The sequence below is a fragment of the Enhydra lutris genome, unplaced genomic scaffold (genome assembly GCF_002288905.1).
Source record: "Enhydra lutris kenyoni isolate GAN:26980312 unplaced genomic scaffold, ASM228890v2 scaffoldscaffold6, whole genome shotgun sequence".
NCBI lineage: Eukaryota > Metazoa > Chordata > Mammalia > Carnivora > Mustelidae > Enhydra > Enhydra lutris.
Genome location: NW_019154090.1, coordinates 41,280,108 through 41,294,801, shown reverse-complemented (window position 1 = coordinate 41,294,801; position 14,694 = coordinate 41,280,108). Strand labels below are relative to the sequence as shown.

Genomic DNA, 14,694 nt, shown 5'->3' with positions numbered 1-14,694 from the left:
GTATTGCTCCCTTCCTGTCTGTTCTCTGTCCTGTCCTATTAAGCTTTGTGTCTTGTTACTCCCCCCCCCCCCCAATAGAAGGCCAAGATCTGGTTTTTTTGAGCTTTTCTTAAGTTTCTCTATCATGCTCAAAGAAGAAGGGCACAGCTTAGGTTTAAGTTTCCTGAAGCTTGATTCTAGGTACTACCAAATTCTGGGATCAGTACTCCATTCTGTATGTGATAACACTGTGTCCTTCCTCAGTCCTGGCTTACAACTCATTGGGTGCCCATTTATATTTATTGACTGTCACAGACTGGGAGTACCGTGGGGTCAGAAACCATGTCACCCTTATAGACTGCTGCATCCCCGGAGCCCCCCCATGCCTGATGCCATGCTCAATTAAAAACAAACAAACAAACAAAAAATAGGTGCCCAGAGCATCACATTGGAGACGAAGATATCAAAACCCACATTTTGTGACCTCCTTAGGCCACACAGCTCCCTAGTGACAGTCGTAGTGGTCAGCAGCCCAGATAGTAATAACCACACTTAGATTCAAGTTCTTCCTCTGCTGCTTACTTGTTTTAAGCCTCAGTTTTTTGTGTAAAATAGGGATGAGACACAGTTCAACCTGGCAGGGTTGGGAGAACAGAGTGAAGGTACTGCCTGCTAAGAACCCAGCCCAGCACTGGCCCCTTGTAAAAACAGTCCTCAGCGACAGGATTTCATTTGAACCCAGGTCTCCCAAACTCTCAGGGGAGCATTTGGCTTATGACTACGTGCCTGTGACATTGTCAGAGCAGGATGTGCTTGTGGTTATATGAGGTGTGCATAGAAAGTAAAAACAGAAACTAAAGACAATTCTGTTAGGGAAGTTCTCTGGTTTTGAAAGTATTTGATCTAGTGATGCCTTTTGACTATGTAAATATTTCTAGAAAGCCTAGACTGCACTGAAGTCTAAAGAGGTATTTACTATAATATATTTCCAAAGTTCTATTTATTATTGTATAAAAGAGAATAGTCTTATACTAACTTTAATGAAACCTATCCTTACTTAGCATAATGACATACCTGCTGAGCTTGGGGATTGGCAAATACCTTTCATAAACATTTATGTGATTGTTTTCTCATGGATGGCAATGCCTATAATCTGCAGATTATTTTCATTTGATAGTAGGATAGTTATAAATGACAAGTTTCAGTAAAGGATTTAATTCTTTCATTGCATGTCACAAATCTGAGCGTTGCTTATGAGTTAAATGACTGCTTTGGAAGTAGGCTGCCCTGGGTTCAAATCCAGGCTTCACCACATCTCACCATTATGACCTTTGACAAGCTCCTTTGCATATGTGAGCACTGGGTTCCTCATCTGTGTAATGGAGATAATATTTGTTATTGTTAGGATTTTCTGGGAAGACAAAGTAAACTAACATGGATAAGCACTCAGCACAGCACGCAGGTCTGCTTACAAAAGCCACCAGACATCTTCCGCTCAATATTAGTCCAAATGAAATGGGTAACACATCTAACTGAAATATTTGTTGGCACCTTGTAAAGTGAACTTTGGCCAATCTGCCTTTGCCCATTATATGGGAAAGTTGGTGATCAATTTTTCCATAGTCAGCTTTCTAGGTGTATCTGGCATTTACCGTAATGGGAAAATGTGTGATTTTAAGAATTACCTTTCATGCTATTTAAGAAGAAGAGTGAACTCTTGGTTATTAAGTCTAATATTTGAGAAGAAATCAATTTCTGTTAGCAATATTTTAGCAAGTTGTTTTAAAATTCCCAGTGACTAGCCCGCTTTATTTTGCTCTCATTGTGGTAAACCCATTCACAAGCTATGTAGTTCCCAAGAACTTGTATCCTAGAACTACTGGTCATAGGAGAATCCTGATGAACTTGCCTACAGTAGAACCATGTACCAAGTAGTAAAACTATGGATCTGAACACTGTCCCAGTTATTACTGGTACTCATTTTTAGTGCTGCCATTGCGATGGGAAGTGTGCAAACATAACACAGCTTAGTCTTTGGAGTCTTTGCTTTGAGAAATTATTGGGAAATGTGATATGTATAAAACGCCATTTCAATGTGTGCATGTCTATTGGCTTTTAAGTACCTTACTGCTTTTCTCCTGATGTTTCCCCCAGTTAATTCTTTTCTTAATTGATGTCTGTGCTCTCTCCCTCTCTCTCTACCTCCCTGGCAGTCTTTTCCCTATAAAAGGACCCATCTGTCTAAGGTAGAGATTCTCCATTTTTATATACACTCATCAGTGATTAAGCTGCATAGAGTAGACATGCTTATCATTCAGAAGTTCCTTTAACCCTGCTTTTTCAATACAGTGGTGCTTTGTTTGTTTTCCTTCAAGTAAAATATGTTCTTTTTAGCCTCAATGCAAGCACCCAAACGTATGTCTAATTTCTAATCATAGTCATAGAGCGAAGAAAACATTTTAAACTTGCTAATCCATCATAATTAAAAATAATGCTTAAAAAATGGATGCTCCTTATAATATGCAACTATATACAGAGAATAAGAGAGAGAAAACCTCTTTCAGAAAAGTGACTCATTTTCATTTGATTTTTTTTTATTAGGCTTGAATTTGAGCGGCAACAGCGTGAAGAACTTGAAAAATTAGAAAGTAAAAGGTAAGCCACTTGGGGTACCAGTTTTAACACTACTGTAGTCTGTGGATTCTCACACTAATCTTCCAGACAGAGTTTTTTAGGGTCTCTTTCAGGACCTCCCTCTGGTTCTGTGTCAAGTATTTACCTGTTTAATGACTGCAGGTCATTCCTCTAGCTGGTTCGTTTTACTGCACGTTTGAATTTTCAAATAGTACATCTTCAAATACTCGTGAGAAAGGGAATAGAGTCAGTAGGCAAATTTCATGCACTTGTTAAATTTAATGCTCCATGTATGTACTTGTTTATATTTAATTCAAAAGGCTATCCTCCTTAGTAATATCGCCTGAGGTTTTAAAAAACCCAGAGAATGACAATTCCTGTCCTTATGCCTCTTCCCCTTTTAAACATTTTTGCTTATGTTGTTTGGCCATTTGTATTTCCCTTCTGTAATTTGCTTCTTTATATTTTTTTGCTTACTTTTCTCCTGTGTGTGTGTGTGTGTGTGTGTGTGTGTGATTGCTTAGCTGATTTGGGGAGTTTTTTTAATATGTTCTGAATGTAATTATCTGATAATGCTAAGCATTTTCTCCTTTTCCCCCCTTGTCCTATTTAACATGCCAAGAAATGGAAAAAGGATAGATATTGGAGTAGAAACTAAGGCCACAGAAAATCTGCAGATTGGATATTTATTTTTTGGACTCTGGAGTTTAGATGTTACAAATGATTTAGTTTGGTTTCCAGCGTCATATAAGATAGATGTTAGGTGGGTCAGGAGATGGAGGCCATGTACTGATAGTTGTGCATACCCTGTGTTTTTGCTTTGGAGGCCGTCCCAACCTCAAAACACAGCTCTAGCCCCCAGTGGGGATCATCTCTTCTCCAGGACCAAACATAACATGTCACTCCAGCAATCTGCATCTCAGTATTCTCATGGAGACTCATATTATTTTCAGTGTTACATGTTAATAAACTAATATTTTGGGCCATTTGGTGATTACCATTTGTCCTAAACTAGTGATTAAATGCTAAATAGCATGTGGTTATTTGAGCTGGAACAATGAACTGTCAATTATCTTGACTTTGATATTTGACCCCAATGAGTTGAGGACAGCATAAGCATTTTTATTTAATGTCATTTTGTAACTGAATTTCTATTGAGTTTTAGCCATTGGGCTGAATAAAATTATTCCCATTTAAATTTAAATTGGGCATGCTTCTTTCTCTTTGCGCTCAGGGGGCTTTTAAAATTATATCATGCATAACACATTATGCTTATAGACTCTACAAAGAAATGATATCAGAGGCTACTTCAGGAGATTAGGCAAATGATATGTTGGACAGTTACAGAGTAAAAAAGTGAAGCATTATGCTGCTGGAAATGAAAAGGAAGGCAGTTCCCCCACTTTTTATTTTTGCGAAGCGTTTGACTTTGCGAAGGGTGTCGTGTGTCCATTTTCAGAACATTTCAGTTGGGGAAGTTAGCACGGCATTTGTACGTAGCCATCAAATGGTCATCAGTCTGCTTTTGGCGTTTCAGGAAACTCATAGAAGAAATGGAAGAAAAGCAAAAGTCAGACAAGGCCGAACTGGAGCGGATGCAGCAGGAGGTGGAGACGCAGCGCAAGGAGACGGAAATCGTGCAGCTCCAGATCCGCAAGCAGGAGGAGAGCCTCAAGCGCCGCAGCTTCCACATCGAGAGCAAGCTGAAGGACTTGCTCGCGGAGAAGGAGAAGTTTGAAGAGGAGAGGCTGAGGGAGCAGCAGGAGATCGAGCTGCAGAAGAAGAGGCAAGAGGAGGAGAGCTTTCTCCGTGTCCAGGAGGAGCTCCAGCGGCTCCAGGAGCTCAACAACAACGAGAAGGCCGAGAAGCTCCAGATATTTCAGGAGCTGGAGCGGCTCAAAAGGGAGAAGGACGAGCAGTACGCCAAGCTCGAGGTGGAGAAGAGGAGGCTGCAGGAGCAGGAGCAGGAGCAGGTTGTGCTCGTGGCGCATCTGGAGGAGCAGCTGCGCGAGAAGCAGGAGATGATTGGGCTCCTGCGGCGGGGCGAGGTGCAGCGGGCGGAGGAGGACAGGAGGGACCTGGAGGGCATCCGGGAGTCCCTCCTGCGGGCGAAGGAGGCCCGGGCTGAAGGGGACGAGGACGGTGAGCCATTAGAACGGGCTCAGCTACAGTTCCTCGAGTTCAAGAGAAGGCAGCTGGTCAAGCTGGCCAACTTGGAAGAAGACCTGGTTCAGCAGAAGGACCTCCTGGAAAAGGAAATCGAGGAAGAACAGGACCTCCTGGAACGTTTAAAATCTGCAAATGAGGAAGATGTTAGACCGCTGGAGAACAATGATGACAGCATCACAGATGTCACCCCGGCGGTTCCAGATTTGGAGAAAATAAAGCCGGCAGAATCCAGACTGCAGTGTAAAGCCCGCCAGCTCCAGTACCTCCTGCAGAATCACCTGCCGACCCTGCTGGACGAGAAGCAGAGAGCGCTTGAAACCCTCGACAGAGGTCCTCTCGGCTTAGACAACACTCTGTATCTAGTGGAAAAAGAAATGGAAGAGAAAGAAGAACAGCTTGCGCAGTACCAGGCCAATGCGAGCCAGCTGCAGAAGCTCCAAGCCACCTTCGAGTTCACTGCCAACATTGCTCGTCAGGAGGAAAAAGTGAGGAAGAAGGAAAAGGAGATTCTCGAGTCCCGGGAGAAGCAGCAGAGGGAGGCGCTGGAGCGGGCCGTGGCCAGGCTGGAGAGGAGGCATTCGGCCCTGCAGAGGCGCTCCACCCTGGGCCTGGAGATCGAGGAGCAGAGGCAGAAGCTGGCCACACTGAACAGTAGCAGCAGCGAGCGGGCCGGGCTCCGGGCCAGCCTGGAAGCTGAGCAGGAGGCGCTGGAGAAGGACAGGGAGAGGTAAGACCAGGAACGGAGAGCATGGCACACTGTAGGTGCCAAATGATTGCGTGTTTTCTACCCCTTCTGGTGTGTCTCTCACTGTCTTTTACAAAAGTAATTCTTTTTTGCCTGTGTGTTCTCTAATACACCAGCAAATGGTTATTGTCAAACAAAAGCTGAGAAGGTACCCCTAAACATTTTCTTTTCTCCTTGGGAGCCTCATTTTAGAATCGTTGGTCTACAGTTGAAAAAAACACACAAAGAAACCAAAGCCCTTGTCCCTTGCTCCACTGACCCATGGAACGAGAATGTTTTTGTATTTGATAAATACGACCTCTTCCAGCCCGTCCCCTCCCTGTGTCTGTCCTCTCCCCTCCTTCCCTGTCCCTCCTTTGGCCCTCTCCCTCTGTTTCTCTTTCCCTACCCTTCCTTCCTCTTTTTTTCCTTCTTTCTGCCCCTTACTTTACCTCCTCCCAGACCGCTGCTCTGGATTTTTTCCTATCCTCCCCACTCCCTTCATCCTCGCCATGGGCGTACCATCTTTTTTGGGACCAGCACTAGTTACAGTAAAACATCATCCCTTTGTGCACAGACTGCACCGTGTGCTGATAGCCACACCCGGTGCAAAACCAAAAAACAGCCGTTCTCCTACCCCTCCTGATTCACAGGAGGCGCCAGGATTCTGCCTTAAAAAGTAAACTACTAATCAAACAAAATTCTCCAGGTGATTCTGAACACAGTGGTATTTTTAAGCATGCGTAGTGATGGTTTACTCATGTTTCTTTTGGTGTTGTGAAAAATAAAACCAGAAACTAACACTGTTTTCATGGTAAAGAAAGAGTATTTATCTTCTCCCACCCATTCCTTAGAAGTCACCACGCTTCCCACATAGTAGGAGGAAATCAAAAGGAGTAAATACATGAATTTGAGAACACTTTCTCTCCTAGCCCAGCAGACAGAATGTCAAGACTCCCAGAAATCTGTAGGCTGCCTGGTGTGCAAACATCACCCGATTTGCTGTCCCACAGAGGTGGGGGTTCAAACCCTGCCCCTTTCTGTCTGGCTGGCCTTGGCCGGCTCAGAAGCCTGGGATGCATATTAATGACAAAGCAAGACCTACTGTGAGGGCTAGAGTCTCTCTCCATCATTTTTCCGAACAGGTTGGGGCAACCTCCCTTTTGAATATGCTTATACTGTGGGTTCTATTTACCTTTGCTCTCTGGTAATTTCCTCTGGCAAACCAGCAAGAAATAACAATCAAAAGCCATAATGCTATTACTTCGCAGAAATAGGTTGGAGGTTTAAGAAAATGATTGCAGGTATGTTATGTAAATGAAATTGCTGGACAAAGCCCCAGCCCCAGGAAATTTAAAGTAGTGGAGGGCGTGCTCTCGATTTATATCCTGCAGCGTGCAGTAAGAATGCCGCATGAGCTTTGAGCTTGACGTCCCCCGCTTTTGTCATCCGGCTTCACTCCCTGGCCATTTAGTATTAATACTCTATTACAGCAGATACAGTATTGCGATTTTCATGGAAGTGAATTCCCAATGTCAGCATTCCTCCAGAAGCCACACAAAGGATGCTTTTAGCTTCATGTGTTTTGATGGAGTAGACTTCGCTAAGGCCTAATTCGGGCCAACGTGTTCTGAACCCTGCTCTGACTGTGACGCTCCTGCGGCCTTCTTTGGGTGTTGGTTTTGTTGTTATTATCTCTCTGGGTTCTCATGGCTAAGCCAGGGCCTGCCGTGCAGCCCGAGTTCATCTCTCATGAAGTTCCATAAGTGTGAAATTTTAAATTTACATGGAACCAGATCAGACAGCGTGCGCTGAACTTGGCTTTCCTCTTTTGGCTTCCTTATAAACAAGATCCAGTTTATTCTCTTGTTGTCTTTTCCACCCAGTGGTTGTGTAGCCAGCGGGGCCAAGTGTCATGCAGTTAGAAGGCGGCAGGTCTGCTCCCTACCCCACTCAGGGCCGCTGGGTCCTCTTGGCTGCTGGCCCAAGGGCTGTGGCCCAGGCTGGCCAGCTCTTCACCTGTGCTGAACCGTGTCCTGGGATGCCCTGCTTCCCTTGCCCCCCGCATAAATCCCATTTGGGCTTCAGGGCCCCGCACCAAACCCTCGGCTCTGTGGAGTCTTTTCCATTGCCTCAGTGCTGAAGGATGTCCTTGAACAACTCTAGTATGTGTCATCTCAGTTCTGAACATTGGCAATTACTTTCTTACATGCAACTCATTTTCCTTACCATCTCTGAGACTTTGTATTAATATCGCTCCCTGGTTCTTTGCCCACCAACTGGCTCGTAACATCAATTTTTCATGCTTTTTTCGTCCTCCTTTGAAAATACTTCATACTGTGTAAGTTGATGCTTCATAAATACTTGCTCATCAGTAGACAGATGAAGGGCTGAGTTAAGCTGGGCATTGCCTTCTGTGAAACCCATGAGTGACCTTGTAAACCACATCTCTGAGAATTAAGAACTTGGCTCTCATGCAGAACAGAGCAGTTGAATTGCTGTTGGTAACGCCAGAAAGCTGGCAATATCATGGTGCGCCAGCATCTGAAGGTAGAATCTCTAAAGTTTGGAACTGAGGGAATTTGGAAGACTCATTGATTCTCTCATTCGGCATATGAAGAACTTGAGACCCAGATTTCATTAATTTGCCCAAGTTCACACAGTGAGTGAGCTGTAGCCCCTAGCTGGGTCTCATGTACCGGGGGCCATATTTACTGGAAAGCTTGGCCCTTTGGGCTCATGGCCCTGGATTCAGGCATGCTGGGGCCAGCAGGAGAATGACCTTATACACACTTGACCTCCTATTGGATGTATCATTTATCATGGGAAATAAATGTTTGATTCAACTATTTACGGTTTATTTTAATTTCTCAAGATACTCCCCTTGCTTTCCTAGGTCTCTTGCCTATTTCCCTTTTCTTCACCCTCTGCCTTAGCCAAACTGGATTCCTAGTTTTTGTGACTTAGGCCTTTGTTCCTGCTGCTTTCTGCATCTGGAGAACCTTCACACTCATCTCCAAATGTCTGAATTCCCATTGGTCTCTGAAGGCTCAATTTTGAACTGCCTTGACCCTGTGGATTCTCCTAGATGGGTGGTTTTTAGAAAATTCTTTAAAGCTTGGGTCTCTTTTGTCAAACTGAAGTATGTAGAGGGATCCCGATACATAGCCAAAGACCATTTGTTTCTTTGAAGCGGTGGTAGGGGGCTCAGAATTATGCCCATCTGCCTCAGAGGGTTGCCTTGGAGCACCGTGGGAATATTTTTGCCCTTGATAATTAAGCTGTCTCTAACTTTGGACCCCTATAGCATTTGTTCCGAATCCTTCTTGTGGCTCCTTATCACCTTATCCCTTGTGTGATGTGGCACCTTTTCTACTAGAAAGTAAAAGCTCTTTGCAAAGAGTGTGTAGATCCCCATGTTTCTAGAACAATGTCCCACCCAGCGAAGATGCTCAGGCAATACTGTCAATAAATGTATTAATGTAACTCCTGTCTCTGTAGATTAGAGCATGAAATCCAGCAGTTGAAGCAGAAGATCTGTGAGGTTGATGGCATTCAAAAAGGGCCTCGTGGGACCTTGGAGGGGAAGGCTCCTTCTTCCAGCTTGCCATCCAGTGCTGAGAAGTCTCACCTGGTCCCTCTGATGGATGCCAGGTACTGGACATTAAACTGATACCACACCTACATTTATGATACGATTTCATGACTCACTGTACCTCATATTATCCAGTTTGCGTGTGGAGGGATCAAACAAAAGCAGCAAGGGATAGGTGTCCTTGAGGTATGTGTGCTTTGTTTTCATCAACCGCTGCCTCGGGGAGAGAGGTATCATTTGAAGGAAACCAAAGACGTGGGAACTGGCCAGCTCCATCTAGGGAATGCTGGTGCAAGGTTGTGTGAGCACATAGAGCTAGAAGGCCTAGAGAACCCACCTCATCCAGAAAGGAGTGAACCAAGGCCAGGCTGAGAGGAGCAAAGAAGTAAGGCTAATTGAATCATACCAAGAAGAAGGACCTTGTGCTGACAGTTAATTTATGGAAATCATTAATTACAAATAAATGAAGTCTGTTACAAAAACTGTACCAGTGTATTCAGAATGATCATGAATAGCATATACATCTGATGCTACTACAGTAAAATGATTTTCAACTTGAGCGGCGTTGTAAATTGCTCTGTGGCTTAGAGCTTCCAGATAAATTAACTTAATCATTTTTTGCCTCTAAGAAAATGGATTATTTTCCTCAGATCCAGCTGTGTCATGGGGACATCTCCAGTTGGGCAGTCATGAGCCCTAGGCATTAGGCAATACGTATTTGGATATCAAAATGTATTAAGAACGCTATGAGCTTCTGCATTCCCTTAAATCTAGGTCTGCGTCTTCAGTGGGGCTAGTTTAAAATTCAAGTAAAGGTCCAGAGAAGTAATTCATTTGTAAGTGCCCTTGGCTCTGGGTCAGCTGTGTATGATTTTCCTTTCAGTGCTGAAAGGTAACTACCGCACTTTATTACCCTATCCATTTTTGCCTAAAATATTAGTATCTTTACCTAACATTTCAGAAAACCATCCAGGCATGGTCAGTAGTACAGAAATGTTTCTAGGACTATGCATGTGTTTAGAGAGATGAAAGCAGATTCTTTTTCAGTGTGCTCAGACATAAACATGCAAAACAGTTCATTTTAAATAATCCATCTAATCAGTGTTTCTAGAACTGGGGGAGGGAGAGCCTACGACTAAGTGAGCCTTCCATGTGAGCAGCCTGAGCCACTAGAAGGATTTTAGCTGGAACTGAAATCCTCTGTTCTCCCTCCTTCTGCTGGGTGGATGGTTGTACTTTGTGCAATTTCACCTACATTCTTGAGGATACCAGATGCCTACATGACAACTGTCTCAGTAGTCAGCCATTTCTTGCTTCCACCGTCGTGACCGTATGCCAGGGAGTTTGGAAGATAGAGAGGCTTTTAAAATATGGTTTCTCCCAGCCAGGTGCCAATGGAGAGGCAAGACAGAGCAGAAACAGTTCAAGCCATTGTTCCTTGGGAATGGTGATGATTCATAGAAATTGTGTCCACTCCCCCACCCTCCCCCCACTTCAGGCCTCTTAAATGACATTGTGATCTGGGAAATAACTGTCACTCTTTTCCATGTGAGGGAACTGAGGCTTGCTGAGTGAAGTGCTGGGTCTCAACGTCAGGGCTGAGGCCATGGAGCCTTCTGAAAGCAGTGTCTGTGATTCTCCTCCGCCCTGCAGCAGAGAGATCCAGGAGAGGTTTGGATGGGATCACTGACTCTGCCTTTTATCCTCAAGATTCTCTTATTTGTCCAATACTCTCTTGTTTGGGGAAAACCCAAATAGTGAACACATGGCACTAGATTTCTTAGAATGTAGGGGAATATTCCAGGTCTGGCATTTAGCATGAGAAGTTTCCTTGTTTCGAAGGGCATAATGAAGAAAGGATCTCATGTGCCCTGTGTGGTTAGATCTTTGAGTATTACCGTCCCTACCTCTGCTGTTTGCAGGATCAGTGCTTACATTGAAGAGGAAGTCCAAAGACGACTTCAGGACTTACATCGCGTGATTGGTGAGGGTAGCAGTGCATCGGCCAACATGCTGAAGGTGAGCTGGGGGACCAAGCTATCAGTCATTTGTTTCCGAGATGACCTTTCCATAAGGTGGTGGTGGTGGCAGTGATGGGCTCCTTTATTATCATTTGTCAGTGAGAAAATTGAGATGCAGAATGTTCTAGAAAAATTAAATATTGCTTGGGTAGAGCTTAACAGGTGATAAACAGTGCTGATTCAAGAGAAACTTTATTTATTTTTAAAGTCTGTACTTCTGGGGAAAAATTCTTAAGTGAATGTAAAGTCTCCTAAAACATTTTATTTACTTTGTTTGATTTATAAAGATTCTACATGTAAGGTTTTTCTGTTTTCTCCAGAAATACAACCAATTTCCTTAAGCATTTAATTTTGCTTGATAAATTATCCTGAGTAGATCTATAATTTTGCTTTGGAGAAGGTATGTATTTGCGATGTTGATTTTTATCAAAATAAAAACATTGCCTTCCTATTCTGCGACTTAAGAAATGTCCTAAGGAAATTTTGCTTTTAATATTATTCTTAGCAATTTTAAGAGTAGGACTAGATGCTTCAGTTCCCTTACAGGCAGATGGATCGATAGAGTCGTGTTTACCTTGGGAATATAAATTCTGTAGAAGGGTTGTCATTGTTGAGCAAGTATGCTTCTTTAGAATTTTGTTCCCATAAATATTTCTAATCAAATCAGTTTCTTTTCCCTCTATGAACAAGCTATAATTTAATATAGAGGGCTTTTTATTTTCTTATCAGGATAATGAGAAACTCCACAATGGCACCATTCAACGTAAGCTAAAATATGAGGTAGGTAATGATTTTTCAGATTGATAAGGTCGCCTTAAATTATGGCATGCTTGTGTGATTAAATTTTCTTAATGTTTAGTTGCATAATTAGAATTTTGAAGTCCCAGTCAGATTAATGGCTAATAGGGGAGGCAAGCTATTATACAGACTTAAAATTAAACGGAATCCTGCAGGTTGAAAACTGTTTAGACTTTACTTGAATGGCATGTGACTGTGGTGGAGGCTTCTGGCCCCTTTTTCATTAGTAACAGTATCCTTTCCTTTGGTCTGTATTTAAAAGGCAGAATTATATAATCAGAATCAGATACAAGGTTTGGAAATGAAGCAGAGTACCTATCACTGTTTTACAAACCCTGCTCATTTTATAGACTGCAAGTTGGCAGTGGTACAAAGGACATACTCTTGGTTGATTCACTTATTTCTCTGGTGAATAGAGAAATAAGTGGACTGTCAAACCAAGGTTTATTTGGGCACAGGACTTGTAAGGTTTTACTTGTATTTTCCCCCACTGAGGGACTTGTCCTTCCCATACACTCCCAAATTAAATCAAAACAAAACAAAACAAAACCCCAAAAATACTAGGTGGTAAAAGTCTTGTAGATGGTGCCCATACATTCCAAAACAGAACAAGAGGTGAAAGGTGGGTGTTCCATAGGAGGCTTAACTGACTTTGGCCACCACCACACTTCTCTTCCAGTCATCCAGTAATGATGTTGTCTTCCTCTGGACATCCATCTCCCTAGCAGATAACCTAGGGAAGAGTACGACATTGCCGTTCATTTCTTTGGGTCCACTACACCTGGCCTGTGGCGGGCACCCAGTAGGCCTTTCACAGTGCTGGTTTGTAGCTGTGGCAATGGTGTTCTTACCAGGGCAGGTATAATTAAGAATTGCCGTGAAGTGAGGCAAGAAAAAGATGACCGAGGTCGAAATACTTGTCCGTTTCTTTTGGCCTTGTCATCTGATTTTCATTAAGTAAGCCATGATTCCTTTTACATTTTGGACATAGGGTCATGGGCTTATTTTCACAACTGAAGCTGAACTTTTGAAAATTGAATCAAAGATCTTGGGATTTATTTTGGAGCAATTAAAATATTAGACCAAGAAATCGATACTGTGCATCAATCCCATGCAACATATTTCTATCAAATATTTGACAATTTGTAAGATAAACAATATGAAAATTGATGTTCTGTGTGTGAATCAGATCATCTGTTCTTAAATCATGTATCAATCAATATGAATGGCTTGGGCTTTCCATTCAACCTCTGCATTAATCTACCCAATGAAACCAATGACTGCAAGAATCTTCATGTGCAAAACATTTGCGAAAGGTGCTGCCACATCCCCATTTCAACTGTTTTTGCCATCTTGAACAGAAAAGGTCTCTTGACCCTCTGCTGCCCAGAGAGGTCACTGAGGCCTGCAGCAGAGAAGAGGGGCGGGACATGGATGGGAACAACCACCAGGGTCATCCCTTGACATGGAGCTTCTTAGGCTCTCTGGCGCCCTCCGCAGGATCCCAAGAGAGAGCCCACCGGCGAAGTCATCCGCCCTCAGAACACAAGGCGCCCCAGTACAGTGATCGCAGACATAGTCATCCTGAGCATACAGGCTGTTTTCAACCAGAATGTTTCAATCTACCCGAAATCACTTTTCTTAACGAAAGCAACTCTGGCGACACAAAACGTGTTCTGCGTAGGTCAGGAAATCTCAGTGAGCTGATGACTCATAAAGATGAACACAGCTTGGGAGTCGAGTCCAGCTGGACCTTGCTGCAAGATTTGTCCCAAGAAGTGTCTATAAAGAGTGGAGGCAAGCAGACCAGGCAAAGCAAGTTACTCTGCGTTGTCCTCTCTGAAAGCATTTCTAGTGAGGAGAGTGCCTCCCACAGCATTCCTCAGAGAGCACCAGCCTCAACGTTTTGTGGTGAGCAGCAAGTCGAGGGAGAGTTAGCTAAAGAAGTTAGCTCTCCACGGTCCCTGATAAATAGCAGGACAGAAGGAACTGGTGGGTTGGGCTATATTTACCACAGGCTCTCAGACCTTTATAAAGATACCAGCAGTCACCTGCTACAGTCTGGCACAGAGGTGGTCCACCACGTGGGGAGCCTGTGTGACCCCCGTGGGCTCACCTCCCGTGCGACTACATTGATCAGAAGACTGCCGTTTCTGAAATGCTTTCCCCCGGATGCACCCCTGAAGTCACACAGGGTGTCATCGGAGTCTCATTCTTTCCCCAGAGAGGCTCAGGTTGGCAACAGCCACAGTGAGGAGGCAGGGGCCGCTAGGCCAGCAGAGAGCATGACGCCTTTCAGAGCACCAGGCCTTCCTGCAGCCTCTGTGGCTGTGGGCTCCCCAGGCTCCTGCCCAAGCTCAGTCCGCTGCCTTCAATACGAAGGTGCTAGAATGACCCGGGCATTTCAGCAGACCCTTGTGCAGTTCCCAGCCCGGATGCTGAAACTTCAAGAGCACCCTTTAGAAGACTTTCTTGAGCACGTGGCTTGTTGCCTACCAGAACTGGCGGGCAACGTGAACGAAGTCCAGGGTGTTTACTGGCTTGCTGTTGCTAACTGCACAGAACCTGAGCCTCAGCCGGCATGTTTGCTCCTGCTTCGTTCCATGCTGTATGCTTTGGTTTTGTCGGGTAGCCCGTCTGGCCCAGTGGCCATTTTTCATGCTCTCCCTCTCTCTGGACTAGAGGAGGTTCAAATTGGCTTCGGTGGGCAGAGCATTAGATTCCTGGGCTCTGCGGAGAGTCTTTTGCTCACCGTATTTAGTTACAACAAAGCC

At 44.1% G+C, this 14,694-nt stretch overlaps 1 protein-coding gene across 1 annotated transcript in view; it reads left to right on the top strand.

Annotated features, from left to right (window-relative positions):
- The window catches only part of LOC111141654 (kinesin family member 16B), a 282,534-nt gene that overhangs the window by 180,704 nt on the left and 87,136 nt on the right, over window positions 1–14,694 (top strand). Inside the window, exons 18-22 of the mRNA XM_022494378.1 lie at window positions 2,581–2,634; window positions 4,151–5,509; window positions 9,008–9,160; window positions 11,024–11,120; window positions 11,852–11,902. Of these exons, the coding sequence (XP_022350086.1) occupies window positions 2,581–2,634; window positions 4,151–5,509; window positions 9,008–9,160; window positions 11,024–11,120; window positions 11,852–11,902 (1,714 nt within the window). The remainder of the gene's footprint in view (window positions 1–2,580; window positions 2,635–4,150; window positions 5,510–9,007; window positions 9,161–11,023; window positions 11,121–11,851; window positions 11,903–14,694) is intronic.